General features: G+C 33.6%; 1 protein-coding gene across 4 annotated transcripts; it reads left to right on the top strand.

Annotated features, from left to right (window-relative positions):
* Window positions 1-564: 564 nt before the first annotated feature.
* LOC149791161 (fas apoptotic inhibitory molecule 1-like) lies at window positions 565-19,494 on the top strand. Of its 4 annotated transcripts, none has more exons than XM_089969613.1 (5): window positions 565-674; window positions 3,225-3,378; window positions 5,983-6,205; window positions 10,332-10,381; window positions 15,135-19,494. In XM_089969613.1, exons 2-5 carry the CDS (start codon window positions 3,262-3,264, stop codon window positions 15,282-15,284), a joined length of 540 nt encoding a protein of 179 aa, XP_089825739.1. In that variant the 5' UTR covers window positions 565-674; window positions 3,225-3,261; the 3' UTR covers window positions 15,285-19,494. The 4 variants fall into 4 exon arrangements, with proteins under 4 accessions (XP_089825739.1, XP_089825741.1, XP_089825742.1 ...); XM_089969615.1 differs by having other exon boundaries at window positions 574-649; XM_089969616.1 differs by having other exon boundaries at window positions 621-639.
* The last annotated feature ends 1,735 nt before the right edge of the window (window positions 19,495-21,229 follow it).

Below are 21,229 nucleotides of genomic sequence, written 5' to 3'. Positions count from 1 at the left end.
AAGAATAATCAGGTTACCACCTATGGAATTTCCATAGTCCAGGAGATTCGGAAACTGCTCCAAAAAGAGAGAGTCAGCCAGGTTGTTTTTTCTACTAGGAGGAGGGCGGTATAGGCAGAAAAAATGGACTGACCTTTGCTCCAGTGTGAGTGTGGTTTGGACTAGTTCAAACGATGTGTGGTCGAAATTGAATGTTGTGGTGTGGTTAAGACGTTTTATCATGGAGTTCTTTGTGATGACAGCAATTCCACCTCCGCGAAAATTACGGGGGAACGACTTGATGGAGTAACCAGTGGGTGTTAGATCCGCACACTTGGGCCTATCGCCTGATGTTTTTAGCCATGTTTCTTTTATGTTTACAATGTTTTTACTTTTTATTTATATTTTAATTTAGATGTATGGATTTTGTAGTCTGAAATAAAGAACTCTTATCTTCTTATCTTATCTTAAATATGGCATCTATCTTGGGTACATTTTAGAAGATAGTGTGTGTGCTGCGGAAGCAATTAGAGAGGGTGTAAAATTGAAATAGACAGAGTTGAAAATCTACTCTGACACCGTATTTGTGCGACTAGTGCCCGGATAATGGAGAGTTGCCCAGCAGCAGCAGTAAATAATACAGTTGGCATGAGATGATACGTAATATACAGTAATAATTGACTCTTCTTTTGCAAGTAATATTCATATTTTAATTTAAACATAAGTTGTGTACGTTCATTGTCATTTAAAATTAATTCAAATGTTTTAGCTAGTTCTTTTTATGCGGCAATATCAACAGTATTGACGTCACCTGATGTCGATTGGGTCCATGGCACAGGAATCATCAATCGGGATCCAGTGTAATTATTGAGGAATTCTTTAGTTATGACCGATTTAATTCCATTTTTATCAGTGTATAAGCTCAATAAATAAGTTCTTGATGAAGGTGTATCGTGATAAGTTTGGGGTTCATTTTGTTCTTGTTTCATTTTTTTTTTCTTTCTACCAATGACAGTGTGAAAGAGACCGGGTGTTGGATGTAACAACGTCTTTTTGCAGTCGTCGGGAAAAAATATTCTGCACGGGCTGCGTTATCTTCTAGCCGTTCTGTCCTTCATTAAAGATAAATATTTCACAAAATTTTTCCTATAATAATAATTAATATTCTTTAAAATAGATGAAACTTTTTATACCAAAAAAACAAAAAAAAAAAACAAAAAAAAAAACAGAAAAGGGCAGATTACTAACGTAGTTATATCGAAACCATTTGGAAAGGGGGGAACGACTATAGTATTTGTTTACCCACCCATTCGTTTTTATCCCTTTGCTGTTTTTGAAAGCTAGAAAACACACAGGCTATTAAAAAAAAATGCACAAAATTTAGTCATTTCATTTCTTAATTTATAAATTTTCATTTCTAACCTAATAATTACTGGGGTTTCTAACACTGTCATCATACATGTGTTTTAGACCAAACAGGGATTTTTTTACTAACATTTGTGTAGGTGTGTCTGTACTAAGACAGCATGAGTATTTGGAGTGTTTGTGTTTCAGATCACAGATGTGATATAGTTTCCTGTCTTCAACAAACTTCTTATTCCATAACTTTAGGAGTAATATCCCTTAGAATACACTTATCGAAGAATTTAGACTTTTATATTTTGTTAATTTCATTTTTATAAAAAATTCAAAACTAAAGATTGCAAATACTGGATGGTGCTTGCTATTTTCTGGTGCAAACAATGGACAGGTGGTTGTTAGATCAGGTTGAATGTAGTTTCAGTCAGTACAAACACTCTTGTTTGAGGGCCAACTCAAAAGTTAGCATCAATCATCATGCGAATCTGGAGCCCTGGGTGGTAGGGTGGTCCAGTATCTTTAACACCATGGACCACATGGACCAAACTTGTAAAATTGTTGGGTCAAGACTCATGTGTGTATATATATTTATACAATTGACTTTTTGTATGAGCGCATGCCATCAAACAATGACCTGTGTGTCTGTAGTTGGACCATGTGGTCTAAGACATTCACCTTTACAGATCATTGACATTTCACTTCTATCAGTCTAAGTATGAGTCTTGGCTCAGCCAATGTGGGTATGTGAGAAAGCGTGCCACTAGTTTCTGGTGGATAAGCAGTTCTTTCCAGGGTTTTTTTCTTCTCCAGGTTCTTCCACCAAATATACTGGCCACTAGCTGTAGCCTACCATGTGCTGATTATGGCCTTATGCCCATAAAACCAAACCATTATAATAAAAAATTATGATTATTTCCTTCTTTTGGTTATTATTATTATCATTAGTAGTAGTAATAGTATTAGTATTAATCTTTCTATTGTTTGAATGATAATAATTATGGCTTAGAAAGGTTCAGATTGCTTTAAATCGTTTACTTAAAACACTTCATTTGTTTGTGAAATGGTATCACAATCCAGTCCACTGTAACTGGATTAGAAAACATGTTGCACAATGGAGTCAATTGTAACTGTGTAGCTAATGTAACAACTTTAAAATTGATATATTTGAATCTTTAATATTTTCTGCATGTATAACAACAGGGTATTATGTTTTACATATAGTTTTAAATGTATGTCAGCCAAATATTTTAAAAGAATGCCTACCATATATACTGACCTGCAAGTCAGGTCCAAGTGCAAGCCATGTGGACCGTGATTTGTTATGGCATAATATGCAAGCAGATATGTGTTTGTTCTCTACTGATTCATCCCAGCAAACTGCATAGACCAGATCTGCTGGTGTGTAATGTATTGTCATATCAGAATCAATGCAGTTTATAGTTGGATCTGGCTTTTTCATGAGTATATATGGTATGCATTTGTAATAGTCAGCTGTAACCCAGTAATGCTCAGTTACTTTTCTCTGGTTATGTGTAACCCAGTCATGCTCAGTTACTTTTCTGTGGTTAGCTATAACCCAGTCATGTTCACTTACTTTTCTCTGGTTAGCTGCAGCCCAGTTGTGCTCAGTTCCTTTTCTCTGGATAATTGTTACCCAGTTACGCTCAATTACTTTTCTCTGGATAGTTGTGACCCAGTCTTGCTCAGTTGCTTTTCTCTGGTTAGCTGTAACCTAATCATGGTCAGTTACTTTTCTCAGGATTTTTTGGTGTCGTTTCTCTAAATCAAAAGGTACTTGACACTTTATGTGTCTTACATTGTTTGCAAACATATATGCATGCAAAGAATGAAGCTTTACTTTGTAAATCATCTAATGTTGTTTTCAGTTGCAGAACACAAGGTCAGCTAGCAATATAGATAGCTATGGCATCTTCCGACCTAGTAGGACAGTGGACATTGTCATTACCTGATGGGAAACACAAAGTCGAGTTTGAACATGGAACAACCTCAGGGAAGAGGGTTATAAGAGTTGATGGTGAGGTAATTACAGTGGTCATTTGTTGTAAAATGAAACTATCAATGGAGAGAGGGTTATTTGAGTTGATGATGCAGTAATTACAGTGGTTCCTTATTGCAAAACAGAGCAACCTATGGAAATGATAATAAGAACTGATGGCAAGGTAATTAAATCGGTTTCATTTTTGTAGCATGTAACAACCTCTGGGAAGAGGATTATCATAGTTGATGGTGAGGTAATTACAGTCATCCCTTGTTATAACACACAGCAACCTATGGGAAGAGGGTTATTAGAGTTGATATAGAGGTAATTACAGTGGTTCCTTATTGTAACCTTGAACAACATCTGTGAAGAGGGTTATCAGTCCAGGTATTGAAAGTGGTTTCTTATTTTAACGTGGTACACAAGAGCTATATAATTGCCTTTGGTATAGATGAATAACATAGACCCTGATATGTCAGCACATTATGCAGTGTGGCCGATGAGGGTTTATGTTGTTTGCAGTTATACTTGACTTGTATGAAAGTGTACACAGAAGATAATTGACACTGTTATGAATCACAAGATATATGAAATAAATGTTGGCAACATATTAATATGCAATACACATGGAGTAAATCCATTTGTACCATGCACATGGAGTAAATCCATTTATACAATATACATGGAATAAATCCATTTATACAATACACATGGAATAAATCCATGTATACAATACACATGGAATAAATCCATTTGTACCATCCACATGGAGTAAATCCATTTGTACCATTCACATGGAGTAAATCAATTTATACAATACACATCGAATAAATCCATTTATACAACACACATGGAGTAAATCGATTTATACAATATACACAGAGTAAATACATTTATACAATACACATGGAATAAATCCATTTGTACCATCCACATGGAGTAAATCCATTTGTACCATGCACATGGAGTAAATCCATTTATACAATACACATGGAATAAATCCATTCATACAATACACACAGAGTAAATCAATTTGTACCATACACATGGAGTAAATCCATTTATATAATACACATGGAATAAATCCGTTTGTACCATACACATGGAGTAAATCCATTTATGCAATACACATAGAATAAATCCATTTATGCAATACACATGAAGTAAATCGTTTTATACAATACACATGGAGTAAATCCATTTATGCAATACACATGGAATAAATCCATTTATACAATACACATGGAATAAATCCATTTATACAATATACATGGAGTAAACCCATTTATACAATACACATGGAGTAAATCCATTTATACAATACACATGGAACAAATCCATTTGTACCATACACATGGAATAAATTCATTTATACAATACACATGGAGTAAATCCATTTATACAATACACATGGAATACATTTATACAATATACATGAAATAAATACATTTATACAATACACATGGAGTAAATCCATTTATACAATACACATGGAGTAAATCCAATTATAACATACACATGGAATAAATCCATTTATATGATACATGTGAAGTAAATCCATTTATACAATACACATGGAATAAATCCATTTATACAATACACATGGAGAAAATCCATTTATACAATACACCTGGAGTAAACCCATTTATACAATACACATGGAATAAATCCATTTATAAAATACACATGGAGTAAATCCATTTATACAATACACATGGAGTAAATCCATTTATGCAATACACATGGAGTAAATCCATTTATACAATACACATGGAGTAAATCCATTTTTACAATACATATATAGAGTAAATCCATTTATACAATACTCGTGGAATAAATCCATTTATACAATACACATGGACTAAATCCATTTTTACCATATAGAGTAAATCTGTTTATACAATACACATGGAATATATCCATTTATACAATACACATGGAGTAAATCGATTTATACAATACATATAGAGTAAATCCATTTATACAATACACATGGAGTAAATCCATTTATACAATACACATGGAGTAAATCGATTTTTACAATACATAAAGAGTAAATCCAGTTATACAATACACATGGAATAAATCCATTTATACAATACACATGGAGTAAATCCATTCATACAATACACATGGAGTAAATCCATTTATAAAATACACATGTAGTAAACCCATTTATTTTTGAATGCATCATATCCTGTAGTTTTGCAAGAAAAGAGATTTTCTGTACAATAATTTGTGGACTGGAAAAGAAGTCCTTTTGTTTGTATAGAATAATTATATTTGGGTCTTCAGATATGGCAGTACTTTGCTGCAAACAGAAGAATTGTGTCTTATATGTACTAAATTATTCATTGCATGCATTCAGTAAATCACAAAATTGTTTGATGTAACAAATAATAGAAAGTCACCAAGTTTGCCAAAAATGTGATTGAGTGTGACATTATAATTTACATCACATAAATGGACAAAATTGAAAGGAGAACAAGTAGGTGATGTATACACACATATGCATACAGAATTCATACTTTGTAAATGGATATTTTTTAGATTTCTAGCTATGTGTGATTATATCTTACCATAATTTTCAGTGCCTAATTACTTCCAAAGTCACTGGGCATGATGCATTTCTTTTTCTATGTCAGGAAATATACAGACAGGATTGGATGTTCAAACTAGTTGGAAAGGAGCATTTTACAGTTGGGAAGGCCAAATGTACCATAAGTATAGATGCTGTCAGTGGTTTTGCATATGAATATACATTAGAAGTAAATGGCAAGAGTCTACAGAAATTCTCTGAAAACCAGAGCAAGGTTCAGAAAGCCTGGGTTCTTCACATTGCAGGCCATCCATTTAGAATTGTTTTAGGTGAGCTGTAAGTTTTAATACAATATGATCAAAGCCTCATATATTTGAATTGTTTTGAGTAATTCAGCCTTTAATAAAAAGTTTGCAAATTTGGACATAATGTAAATTGAGGCTCAGTCAAGTCAGAATTACCAAACTTTTGGGATCTTGTTAACTTTAGTTTGTATACTAGCATTTTAATTTTCAGTGAATATGTAGAGAAACATGTATCTGATTTGAGGGTTTTAGACTTGACCATAAGTGCTTGTGCTTAAAAGCAAGAAGACAGTGCCTGGCTTCTCCATCATAAAAATGTACGCAGCATTGAGAGTAATAAATGTTACTCCGGTTGGATAAATCTTACTCATAAATAACAAATGCAACATTTTAGTATTACCTTGATGTTTGTTTTCAGTTACACAGAGTGTATACTACAGTTTTAAAACATAATATTTAGTATAAGTTACACCGAGTATATATTACAGTATTACCTTGATGGGTGGTATCAGTTACACAGAGTGTATACTACAGTATTACCTTGATGGGTGGTATCAGTTACATAGAGTGTGTACTACAGTATTACCTTGATGGGTGGTATCAGTTACATAGAGTGTGTACTACAGTATTACCTTGATGGGTGGTATCAGTTACATAGAGTGTGTACTACAGTATTACCTTGATGGGTGGTATCAGTTACATAGAGTGTGTACTACAGTATTACCTTGATGGGTGGTATCAGTTACATAGAGTGTGTACTACAGTATTACCTTGATGGGTGGTATCAGTTACACAGAGTGTGTACTACAGTATTACCTTGATGGGTGGTATCAGTTACACAGAGTGTATACTACAGTATTACCTTGATGGGTGGTATCAGTTACATAGAGTGTATACTACAGTATTACCTTGATGGGTGGTATCAGTTACACAGAGTGTGTACTACAGTATTAAAATATGATAGTTGAGTGGCCGAGTGGTCTGAAGCACTCACTGTTACTGATCACTGCCATCTCACCTGTGTTTGCTTGGGTTCAAGTCTTGGGTTTGGCCAATGTAGGTATGTGAGAAAGCTTGCGGGTAGCTTTTTATGGGTTGGTGGTTCTTTCTGGGGTTTTCCCCACTTCTTCTTCCATCATTTATACTGGCTGCAATGTATAGCCTATCTTGTGCTGAAAAAGGCATTAAGCCCTACAACAACAACATGATGGTCGACACCATTTACACAAAGCATATACTCAGTGCTAAAAAAATCTGATACCCAGACACCCGAAGCCCCTCTAATTTTAGATATGTGTAAAAGAACAAAAGTAATTACATATCATTGCCTTGAATGAGAAAGTTTAAGCCATATGTATAATATGTTTAAAAAATTTGTGAAAAGCAGCAATGTTTCTTTGAAATTGGATTTTACTGCATACACAGAATGCAAAGCATGATCATTTCATTTGTCGGACTTTTAGGAAATAGAAATTCATTCACAATGCTGTAAGTTAGTTTAATTCTTTCAGTCCTGTGTTTTGAGAAATAATTTTTTTTTAAATTATGCAAATCTTGTCTGATTTGCTATTTCTTGTTGCATAGTTTAAGTCCCTGGAGTCGTAACACGTGATTGATAGCAAAAGTAAAAGATAAATGAGCAAAATTAACATATATTACTTACCCCACCTGGATTCCTGTTTGGTGACACACTCCTTCTTCAAAATATCACAACTAGTTGTAAATGAATTGATGATTTGTGCCTTGATACATATAGCACAGAATATCTGCTTTAATTTTGTATCATATCTCAGCCATGGACACCCAAGTTTCCAGCTGTCAAGAAATTTTCGTGAACTTTTGACCTGTTCATAATGATGTGTTGTTGCACTGAAAGCATTATTACCATCACTGTGTATGATGATGTTGGACTGTTAGGTATTCCATCAGGTTCAGTGACTGTGTTGTCTGATGAATTTGCACTAAATCCAAATGCTGTTAATTTTGTTAACTTACTCTTAGGATGAGACGATGAACACGCAACGTCTAACTTGTGTTTACCCATGATAAAGTTGCACTGTTGACAGTATATAATTCTGATTGATTGAGATTTTTTCGATTTGTTTTGTATTTATACACAGTAATCAGTACTTCAAAGGTAATCAGTTTTCTCAGAAGTTTCAGCAAAACTATTTTATTGGTTCATTTAAAAAAACCAGAAGGATTAGCTGTTTTTCAATTTATTGTAGCTGGTTCTGTTTGCATCTTCCGAGGTTGGTCGATTGTAGGTATAGTCCGGTAGCATGATTGAGTGTATCACAGCATACAGTGCTCAGGACAGATGTCAACATAAGCGGATTATGATGTAACAATGCACTGTAAAGATGGGTTTATCAATACAAACAAAGGATTTGTTTATGTAACAGATAGATTCCAGTACATTGTGTATCAAGTTTGTGGTTTCCTTTTGTGGTCCTTTTGAATGTCTCCACTCCAAATCCATGATTGTATGTACAAATTAAACAGCCAAAAAAAGATTGTCGCCAAAATAATCGCCAATAAGGGGAAAAAAATCTCAATTTGCAACATTGGCAAAGCCCAGGAAAATCCCTGCTATAGGTACAGATATAGTTGTTTGCCCTACTGTTGACCATAGGTACAGATATAGTTGGTTGCCCTACTGTTGGCCATAAGTACAGATATAAGTGGTTGCCCTACTGTTGGCCATAGGTACAGAAATAAGTGGTTGCCCTACTGTTGGCCATAGGTACAGATATAAGTGGTCGTCCTACTGTTGGCCATAGGTACAGATATAGTTGGTTGCCCTACTGTTGGCCATAAGTACAGATATAAGTGGTTGCCCTACTGTTGGCCATAGGTACAGAAATAAGTGGTTGCCTTACTGTTAGCTATAGGTACAGATATAAGTGGTTGCCCTGCCGTTGGCCATATGTACAGATATAAGTGGTTGTCCTACTATTGGCCATAGGTAAAGATATAAGTGGTCGTCCTACTGTTGACCATATGTACAGATATAAGTGGTTGCCCTACTGTTGGCCATAGGTACAGATATAAGTGGTTGCCCTACTGCTGGCCATAGGTACAGATATAAGTGGTTGCTTTATTGTTGGCCATAGGTACAGATATAAGTGGTTGTCCTACTGTTGGCCATAGGTACAGATATAAGTGGTTGCCCTACTGTTGGCCATAGGTACAGATATAAGTGGTTGCCCTACTGTTGGCCATAGGTACAGATATAAGTGGTTGCCCTACTGTTGGCCATAGGTACAGATATAAGTGGTTGCCCTACCTTTGGCCATAGGTACAGATATAAGTGGTTGCCCTACTGTTGGCCATAGGTACAGATATAAGTGGTTGCCCTACCTTTGGCCATAGGTACAGACATTAGTGGTTGCCCTACCGTTGGCCATAGGTACAGATATAAGTGGTTGCCCTACCGTTGGCCATAGGTACAGATATAAGTGGTTGCCCTACTGTTGGCCATAGGTACAGATATGTGGTATGACAGCTGTTGGTCATAGGGAAAGTCATAAGGAGTTTGGTTCATTATTAATTGTACTTTCAAGACATTATTGGCTGTATCATTTTGTGGAGATGTAAGCTACATGCCTTTCCCATGGACATGACGAGAAGCTGATCTGGACTTGCCTGGTCAGGTATCAGTGATTCCATTGCTTTACCATTTTAGCTATATTGGCTTCCCAATAAAGAGTAATTAAGTAAGATTAACTGATATTAATTAATTATGGTTAATTGATATGGTAGAATTAATCACAGTGATTTGCTATATGAAAGACTGAAACTTACCTAAACTGGCACCTCTGTATCCTGGTCTCTTATATAAAATGGACATGGTATTTTGTTCCCAAATACTAATTTTAATCATATCTCTTTATTTTGACCACCTCCATTAAAAGGCCAAATAAATTTTGTCCCTGTGTCCATTTTGGGAAAGCTTTTATTGTGTATCCATTGTTATCAAAAGTGAATAAAATATTCAAATATTTAAAAGAAAAAAGACTCATGTATGGGTCTATCATTATATACTATGTACAGACCAAACATTGTATACCTTGTTCGAGAGAGTCTGGTTACTAAAACAGGGATGTGAATTCTAATTTTATCGGAGTCTGTTTGTTTTCACTTGTAGAAAAAGACACACTGAATGTTTGGGTGAATGGATCCATAGTTCCTACTGCTGTGAGTATTTACTTTTATATTTTTATTAGGATATAGTGAAACATGTGGACCAAATAAAAATATTAATTTTCATCCAAGGAAAAAGATGATCTGTTTTGTTCATATATATATATATATATATATATATATATATATATATATATATATATATATATATTTCATTATGCCAGTTGTAATTACATCAATTTAAAATTTATATTGCCAGATTAATGTCTTGTAATTACATTTTTTTGAAATTTATATTGTGAAATTAATGCATTATAATTACATCCTTTTGAGATGTATATTGTGAAATTAATGCATTATAATTACATCCTTTTGAGATGTATATTGTGAAATTAATGCATTATAATTACATCCTTTTGAGATGTATATTGTCAAATTAATGAGTTGCAATTACATCCATTTTAATTGAATATTGCAGACTTATTGAGTAATAATTATATCCTTTTGAATAGATCATTGCAAAATGAATGTGCTTTAATTACACCCTTTTGAAATTTATATTACAAGATTAATATATTTGAATCTTGTTTTAATACAACTACTTGTCCTTCTGTTTAATACAAGTACTTGTCCTTCTGTTTAATACAGATACATGTCCTTCTGTTTGATACAGATACATGTCCTTCTGTTTAATACAAATACATGTCCTTCTGTTTTTGATACAAATACTTGTCGTTCTGTTTTTGATACAAATACTTGTCGTTCTGTTTAATACAGATACATGTCCTTCTGCTTGATACAGATACATGTCCTTCTGTTTGATACAGAAACATGTCCTTCTGTTTAATACAGATACATCACCTTCTGTTTGATTCAAGTACTTGTCCTTCTGTTTAATACAGATACATGTCCTTCTGTTTGATACAGACACTTGTCCTTCTGTTTGATACAGACACTTGTCCTTCTGTTTAATACAAGTACTTGTCCTTCTGTTTAATACAGATGCATGTCCTTCTGTTTAATGCAAGTACTTGTCCTTTTGTTTAATACTGATCCATTTCCATCAGGTTAATACAGATACATATCCTTCTGTTTAATACAGATACATGACCTTCTTTTTGATAAAAGTACTAGTCCTTCTGTTTGATACAAGTACTTGTCCTTCTGTTTAATACAGATACATGTCCTTCTGTTTAAGACAGATACATGTCCATCAGTTGAATACAGATACTTGACCTTCTATTTAAAGCAAGTACTTGTCCTTCTGTTTAATACAGATACATGTCCTTCTGTTTAATGCAGATACATGTCCTTCTATTTAATACAGATACATGTCCATCTGTTTAATGCAGATATATGTCCTTCTGTTTGATACAGATACATGTCCATCTGTTTAATGCAGATACATGTCCTTCTATTTAATACAGATACATGTCCTTCTGTTTAATACAGATACATGTCCTTCTGTTTAATACAGATACATGTCCTTCTGTTTAATGCAGATGCATGTCCTGCTATTTAGTACAGATACATGTCCATCTGTTTAATGCAGATATATGTCCTTCTGTTTGATACAGATACATGTCCATCTGTTTAATGCAGATACATGTCCTTCTATTTAATACAGATACATGTCTTTCTATTTAATACAGATACATGTCCTTCTGTTTAATACAGATACATGTACTTCTGTTTAGTGCAGATACATGTCCTTCTGTTTAATACAGATACATGTCCTTCTGTTTAATGCAGATACATGTGCTTCTATTTAATACAGATACATGTCCAGCTGTTTAATGCAGATACATGTCCTTCTGTTTGATACAGATACATGTCCTTCTGTTTGATACAGATACATGTCCTTCTGTTTAATACAGATACATGACCTTCTGTTTGATACAAGTACTTGTCCTTCTGTTTGATACAAGTACTTGTCCTTCTGTTTGATACAAGTACTTGTCCTTCTGTTTAATACAGATACATGTCCTTCTGTTTAATGCAAGTACTTGTCCTTTTGTTTAATACTGATCCATTTCCATCAGGTTAATACATATATATGTCCTTCTTTTTAATACAGATACATGACCTTCTCTTTGATAAAAGTACTAGTCCTTCTGTTTGATACAAGTACGTGTCCTTCTGTTTAATACAGAGACATGTCCTTCTGTTTAAGACAGATACATGTCCATCAGTTGAATACAGATACTTGACCTTCTATTTAAAGCAAGTACTTGTCCTTCTGTTTAATACAGATACATGTCCTTCTGCTTAATACTGATCCATTTCCATCTGGTTAATACAGATACATGACCTTCTATTTAATGCAAGTACTCATCCTTCTGTTTAATACAGATATATGATTTTCTGTTTGATATAAGTACTTGTCCTTCTGTTTAATGCAGATACATGTCCTTCTATTTAATACAGATACCTGTCCTTCTGTTTAATGCAGATACATGTCCTTCTGTTTAATACAGATACATGTCCTTCTGTTTAATGCAGATACATGTCCTTCTATTTAGTACAGATACATGTCCATCTGTTTAATGCAGATATATGTCCTTCTGTTTGATACAGATACATGTCCATCTGTTTAATGCAGATACATGTCCTTCTATTTAATACAGATACATGTCTTTCTATTTAATACAGATACATGTCCTTCTGTTTAATACAGATACATGTACTTCTGTTTAATGCAGATACATGTCCTTCTGTTTAATACAGATACATGTCCTTCTGTTTAATGCAGATACATGTGCTTCTATTTAATACAGATACATGTCCATCTGTTTAATGCAGATACATGTCCTTCTGTTTGATACAGATACATGTCCTTCTGTTTGATACAGATACATGTCCTTCTGTTTAATACAGATACATGACCTTCTGTTTGATACAAGTACTTGTCCTTCTGTTTGATACAAGTACTTGTCCTTCTGTTTGATACAAGTACTTGTCCTTCTGTTTGATACAAGTACTTGTCCTTCTGTTTAATACAGATACATGTCCTTCTGTTTAATGCAAGTACTTGTCCTTTTGTTTAATACTGATCCATTTCCATCCGGTTAATACATATACATGTCCTTCTTTTTAATGCAGATACATGACCTTCTCTTTGATAAAAGTACTAGTCCTTCTGTTTGATACAAGTACGTGTCCTTCTGTTTAATACAGAGACATGTCCTTCTGTTTAAGACAGATACATGTCCATCAGTTGAATACAGATACTTGACCTTCTATTTAAAGCAAGTACTTGTCCTTCTGTTTAATACAGATACATGTCCTTCTGCTTAATACTGATCCATTTCCATCTGGTTAATACAGATACATGACCTTCTATTTAATGCAAGTACTCATCCTTCTGTTTAATACAGATATATGATTTTCTGTTTGATATAAGTACTTGTCCTTCTGTTTAATGCAGATACATGTCCTTCTATTTAATACAGATACCTGTCCTTATATTTAATACAGATACATGTCCTTCTGTTTAATGCAGATACATGTCCTTCTGTTTAATACAGATACATGTCCTTCTGTTTAATGCAGATACATGTCCTTCTATTTAATACAGATACATGTCCATCTGTTTAATGCAGATATATGTCCTTCTGTTTGATACAGATACATGTCCTTCTGTTTAATGCAGATACATGTCCTTCTATTTAATACAGATACATGTCCTTCTGTTTAATGCAGATACATGTCCTTCTGTTTAATACAGATACATGTCCATCTGTTTAATGCAGATACATGTCCATCTATTTAATACAGATACATGTCCTTCTGTTTAATGCAGATACATGTCCTTCTATTTAATACAGATACATGTCCATCTGTTTAATGCAGATACATGTCCATCTATTTAATACAGATACATGTCCTTCTGTTTAATACAGATACATGTACTTCTGTTTAATACAGATACATGTCCTTCTGTTTAATACAGATACATGTCCTTCTATTTAATACAGATACATGTACTTCTGTTTAATACAGATACATGTACTTCTGTTTAATACAGATACATGTACTTCTGTTTAATACAAATACTTGTCCATCTGTTTATAAATTATTCATGTTGTATGGCCTGAGGTTAATTTTAGTTAAGTATTGTAGGATAAGACTACATATATGTGAACCTTCCAGAAAGGAGGGTTTATCTCCAAAGATGAGGGATGTCTCCCATCCCTTCCATCACTCACTGGAATCTCTCATGAACACAATATTATTAATGAATTTTTTAAATTTCTTCCATAGTTTTCACACCTTGCTTACAGTGTAGTGTGTTTATGGTAATATTACCTTGATCACATGACTGTGAACTGGTTTCAACAGGATAAGGTAGTTTAGTTGCTAATTTCAAAACAATTAACATCCCTTTGATTCAGTCCACAGGGTCATTTGGCTTCAGGTTTTGAAGTTTGTCAGCATGGATTATTCTATGTGTGATCAGGAGTAATGCTAAATGGATTAAAGAGATTAATGGATTAAAGAGATTAATGGATTAGGGTTGGATTGCTAAGGAACTAAACCAGCATAAAACAGAGTTGGTTTGGCTTCGCTGTTTAAAGTTCATCACCAGTGTAAGCAACTGAAATATTACATGAAATTCATTGGTGGATGGAAACAGTAAAAGTTTAAATCATTCATTTTGTTGTTCTATTTTGTAAATATGTACAACAGTATAGCAGTACAAATCATCTATTATTTCTTGCACATTTCAGCTTAAAATTGTTAAATTAAATTAAATAGCCAACCAAGAAGGAAATTGAAATCAATAATTACTGTTCTTTTCTCACAGGGTGAATTTACAGATGAAGGTACAGAAACTCATTTTGAAATTGGTGCTCACTCAGCGTTCATCCGTGCGTTGAGCAGTGGCAGAAGAAGGGGTGGTATCATTCATGAGCTTTATGTAGATGATAACCTGATTCCAGAGTCAAAAGAGTAAACAAGATTACATGCAGAATTATTTAACTCATTTGACTCATCCTGACTCTGAGAGGAAAAGTAGGACTTGATTGACTCGGATTTAGTCATATATACAGGAACTTTGCAAAAATTAGCTGAAAAGTAGGATTAGACTTTGGTCTGTGTAAAATATTGCATGTTATTTTTAATAAAACATGAGTATTAAATATGGAATCTAATAAAGCAATGATAGCAAGATTGGTCATGTTAGGACATGATTTTTGTCATTGATAGGATCCCAACACCAAAACGATAATCTTGCAGGAGCTACTAGATTTCTTTGATGGTAATTCATGTTGCTATGGTGATGGCTTGACAAAGAATCAAATGGGGCCAAATATAGTGCCGCATACTAGTGATAGATACTTTACTATGACTATGGGAGATAAATTTAACAAGTGGCAAGTCAGGTTCCCTTACCTCTTAGTGTTTTCGATAACCATCTCAAGTTGTGTAAGAGTGTATTAACCTAGTTATGTTTAATTGTACTAATACCTAGTTATTTAACAGATTTATATTTTCAGAGTGTCAACTCACTAACACATTGGGGGGCCCTGATTGACTGACAACAATAACAACAACAACAACTAACACATTGGTAAATGTGCTTTGTAAATCTGCCTTTGAATTGAACAAGTGTGAACTATCATGGAATGCCCAGCATTATTCTCTGACAAGACATGACAGTTATCTTAATTTTGTTAATTTGTAGTTAATATGTCATACTTCAAAATCTCATTATCAAGTACCTATACTAAAGTTAAGATAATGAAAAGGGCACCTTTTTACTTTTTTTTTGCTGATAGTAAAGCCTAACTTAAATGAACACGTTCCTGCAATAATACTAGTTACCTGTAGTTACCTGTAGTAAAGAAAAAAATAACTTTTTTTGACATGATTATGTCAGATTCCTAGAAAACTCAGATCCAGTACTGATCAATTGGTATCCATCCATCCTACGTCTTACAAGTTGATTTTGAATTTAGTCAGATTGGGCAGTTTTATGATGTCATTTTAAAAAATACTAAGAAATGTGATTATTTATGTCTGTTTTTGTAGTTTAGTTTGCAAACAATTTACCTTTGAAAAGCTCATATTTATTTTTGGAGCATATTTCTTACTAATTTGAAATATAATCATATTTCTTACTAATTTGAAATATAATCATATTTCTTACCAATTTAAAGTGTAAGCATAGGCACATATTGTCCAGATCTTATGGTATGTCACCAGTAAATATGATTTGTTTTACAGATTGTTAAATTTTTACAACATTGTGCTGCATCTAAGCTAATCAGTCTGAAGCTAAGATGCAGTGTGAGTTTGTGGTATGGTTATTTCAGCTGCCTCCATTATTTTACATTATCTGTTATGCTGCAAGATTGATTAAAATGTTTAAGATTTAAAAATTAGCCTGATCTGGTTCTTAACTATTTGAACAAAATAAATTTGCAGCCTGAAATCAAATCCATAATCATCACAGTAGGTTACCTCCCCTTGATAGGATATCATGACTGCCATAGTGCTGTAAATTTTGTAGTAAAATGCCACATGAAAAAAATTGTATGCTTTGGTAACTTTATGACACTTCGTTTAGGTTGAATTTACTGTGATTTGCTCATATGTGTCACTGGTTTGAAGATTTGATGCAACACATTGGAAAAAAATTGCTGTGAATGCTTACTTTTAGTGACAGAAGATGTTACTGATGACATGATATTTAACACATGAGCGGACATCATAATATGTCAAATTGTAATTCAGTTAATCTACAACATTTAGACTGCTTCCTTTGTTATTATTCCTTAGGTGATATCAAGGTTCTCATGTACCAGTAGACTGGGTTAATGGAAATAGGTATAGATGACCTATGGCTCAATGTCAGTATGGCAGCAATATATTTATCTACAATCCATAAAAGCCTCCATTAATAGCAAAATTCTCTCAACAATTTATGATCACAGTGGCACTGAAATATGGTCTTCCATCCAAGTCATCCATTATTTCTGTTTTTTCTAAGCAAATAAAACAAGTTTGAAATGTTTCCTAAAATACATTGAGTGTGTTTAAATTAACAGGAAGCACCAGACCAGTGCATCAAATTCTTTTAATTTGTACAAAATGTATACTAACCAAGTATACAATATGACTGAAGTAATTTCTGTACATTGCAATAAAAGCTGAATAGATTCAATGGATCTTTTTTGAAGCCTTCAGCAGGGTATTACTAAAATGCATAATTATAATCCTAGCTAATCGATTAAGAGCCTAGAAAGTTGATTTGGATGCTAGCTGCAGACTGTGATCCTAGTTACTTCTTTAATATCCTAGCAAGTTGGATGCTAGCTAGCAGACTGTGATCCTAGCTAATTTATTAACATCCAATGAAGTTGATTTGGATGCTAGCTAGCAGACTGATCTTAGCTAGTTTATTAAGATCCAAGCTAGCTGATTTGGATGCTAGCATGCAGAGTGTGATCCTAGCAAATTTATTATGAGCCTAGCAAAGTTGATTTGGATACTTGCTAGCAGACTGTGATCCTAGCTAATATATTAAGATCCAAGCAAGTTGATTTGTATGCTAGCTAGCAGACTATGAGCCTAGCTAATTTATTATAATCCAATCTGTTTTTAATCCAGGCTAGTTTATTATGATTCAGGCTAGTTTATTATGATCCAGGCTAGTTTATTATGATTCAGGCTAGTTACAGTCACTGCAAAACATTTAAACTATTTAAAAGATTTAAACTATTGAAGTTTATTAATTCTGGTCACTAACAAGTTAATTAAAAGCTGTTGCTCACATGTGTTTTTTGATAAAAGCATTTTACACACCTGCCATACAGCAGATCATTTTATATGTTTATTTCCCTTGTTACAGGGGTGGTGGGGGGAATAAGGAGATCTGATCATCTAAGGCAAGTTAAGTTTTATGAATAAACAAGTCTTTATATCTCCCTCAAACAAAGGCAATGAATTGTTTGTTGTACTCACTCAACCAGAGCAGGGAAGTACTATTGCATAGGAGAGACATAATTCTGTGAGATGTTTTGTTCTCCTACACATGACCTTTACATTGTTACTTTTAGTTGGTATGCTGTGTTGTATGTATGTTATTAGTTTTGTAATGCACCCTAATGCAAGTTCTACACCATCAAGAGTTACTAACCTTTGTGTATGATTTGCACGTAGGACAAGGAAGAATCATATTGATTTTGGAGTCAAAAGGTGAAGGTCACTGACTAACTGAAGGTCAAATGGTCAGTAATATTAGTGTAAGATCACATTACTGGACCAGACCTTGTAGATGACTTGCACATGATGTGAGGAAGAAGCCTATCAGTTTTGAATACAGCAAATGATATTGATGATATGTGACTTTCAGCTGAAATTTAGGACAAGATTATAGTTTAGATTTAGAGGTCTACATTTTACAAGTTAAATCAGTGGGCTAGAATCCATTAGGAATATGCTAAAATCATCAGGGGATTCTAACTGGCTCTATCAGGAAGTTTTGATGGTGTGCATCAGGAAATTGTAATGGTGTGCATAAGGAAATTATAATAGTTTGTATCAGGAGGTTTTATGGTGGGTGTCAGTAGATTGAAAGTGTGTATCAGGATATTATAATGGTTTGTATGAGGAGATTGTAGTGGTGGGTATCATGAAATTTTCATAGTGTGCATCTGGAAATTATAATTGTGTGTATCAGGTTTTATGGTGGGTGTCAGTAGATTGTAGTAGTGTGTATAATGAAATTATAATAGTTTGTATCAGGAAATTGTAGTGGAGTGCATCAGGAGATTGTAATCATAGTATTTTTATGGCTTGACAATAATTCGTAGATGAACAAAAGCATGGAACTATCCTAATGCTGAATTTTAAAACATGCAAACCTCTTGTTCTTTGGCTATATTTGTCTCTCTCTCAATCTCGGTTTGTTTCACATATGCAAGAATGTCATTAATTTTTTGTTTTGTTTGTGTAACAAAACCTATATTAGAGTGTGATTTGTTTTGATCTATGATACCTATTTTGCATTTTACTGTTTTATTGTTATAATTTAAAAATGTTCTTTTAGTCACATCCTATATTGAACATTGTTTTTAAAAATCTGTAACTTTATGTTAATTCATTTACTGCTTAATCATTACAGTGTTTTAGAAAGGAAATAAAGTCATAATTTTCTATATCGTATTTTATTTTAATTTTATTCTTCATAATAATTATGAAAGATGCTATTCTTTATTTGAGAAATTAACTTTAATAAAATAATTATTAATGACATTTGTTGTTTCTTTACAATATTTTTAATTAAGTATTATATCTACCTGCTAATTTCCATCTGATAGTTAAACAGTGCACTATGTTGCAGCCAACCACTCCAGTGGCCTAATGGTTAGAGTGTCCGTCTTGGATGCAGGAGGTCGTGGGTTCCTACCCCAGCTGAGTCATACCAAAGACTTATAAAAATAGTACTAACAGCTGCCTCGCTAGGCACTCAGCATTAAGAGGTTAGTGTTAGTACTGGTCATCCTGTTGTCAGGATAATGTGACTGGGTGGGACATCATGCTGTATATCTGCTGCATGATGCCCCAGTGATCAACATCACTATAAACTGCAAGACATCATGGCGATATGACCAATTGTTTTTTAAAGCTACGTTAAAAATCCAAAACACACACATGCACGCACACACTGTTACAGCCATTATATTCCACCTTGGAGAGATGATTATTTATAACATGGTATGCATCATAGACAAGTATTCACTGACTAAAGTAACTGCAGTAACTCTATCTTGAATATTCTCCAAGTCTGAAACACAAGAGTCATTGTTACATGCTAAATTATATAGTGTCTATAAACTTGTAATACAAGAGTCATTGTTACATGCTAAATTATATAGTGCCCATAATCTTGTAATACAAGAGTCATTGTTACATGCTAAATTATATAGTGTCCATAAACTTGTAATACAAGAGTCATTGTTACATGCTAAATTATATAGTGTCTATAAACTTGTAATACAAGAGTCATAAATTTGTAATACAAGAGTCATTGTTACATGCTAAATTATGTAGTGTCCATAAACTTGTAATACAAGAGTCATTGTTACATGCTAAATTATATAGTGTCCATAAACTTGTAATACAAGAGTCATTGTTACATGCTAAATTATATAGTGTCTATAAACTTGTAATACAAGAGTCATTGTTACATGCTAAGTTATATAGTGTCTATAAACTTGTAATACAAGAGTCATTGTTACATGCTAATTTATATAGTGTCCATAAACTTGTAATACAAGAGTCATTGTTACATGCTAAATTATATAGTGTCCATAAACTTGTAATACAAGAGTCATTGTTACTTGCTAAATTATATAGTGTCCATAAACTTGTAATACAAGAGTCATTGTTGCTTGCTAAATTATATAGTGTCCATAAACTTGTAATACAAGAGTCATTGTTACTTGCTAAATTATATAGTGTCCATAAACTTGTAATACAAGAGTCATTGTTACATGCTAATTTATATAGTGTCCATAAACTTGTAATACAAGAGTCATTGTTACATGCTAAATTATATAGTGTCTATAAACTTGTAATACAAGAGTCATTGTTGCATGCTAAATTATATAGTGTCTATAAACTTGTATCACAAGCTCCTTGATTAATATCATGTTCAACATTTGCTCATAAACTGGGTTCTAATAAGGTCACGAACCTTTGCATGTACCTCTGTATTGTGTGCGATGCTGCACAAAAAGTCACGCTGCAAATTCAACGTGGGGTCAAATATGTAACGGTCAAGCTGCAATCTCTGGAACTTGTGTGCGATGTGGAGCAAAGAAATGTCCATTTTTCAGATCTTTCATGTCCATTGGCCATAGATGCCCATGGGCTAACAAACAGCGTGTC

The sequence above is a fragment of the Sinohyriopsis cumingii genome, chromosome 9 (genome assembly GCF_028554795.1).
Source record: "Sinohyriopsis cumingii isolate HCF-2022 chromosome 9, ASM2855479v2, whole genome shotgun sequence".
NCBI classification, from domain to species: domain Eukaryota; kingdom Metazoa; phylum Mollusca; class Bivalvia; order Unionida; family Unionidae; genus Sinohyriopsis; species Sinohyriopsis cumingii.
This window is presented reverse-complemented; position numbering and strand designations above follow the sequence as displayed.

Excerpts from the sequence above, each read along its gene's own strand:
- LOC149791161 (XM_089969613.1), top strand. The coding sequence starts at position 3,262 with ATGGCATCTTCCGACCTAGTAGGACAGTGGACATTGTCATTACCTGAT. Across the intron at positions 3,379-5,982 it reads TTATAAGAGTTGATGGTGAG|GAAATATACAGACAGGATTG; the intron begins GTAATTACAGTG and ends TTTCTATGTCAG. Across the intron at positions 6,206-10,331 it reads TCCATTTAGAATTGTTTTAG|AAAAAGACACACTGAATGTT; the intron begins GTGAGCTGTAAG and ends TTTCACTTGTAG.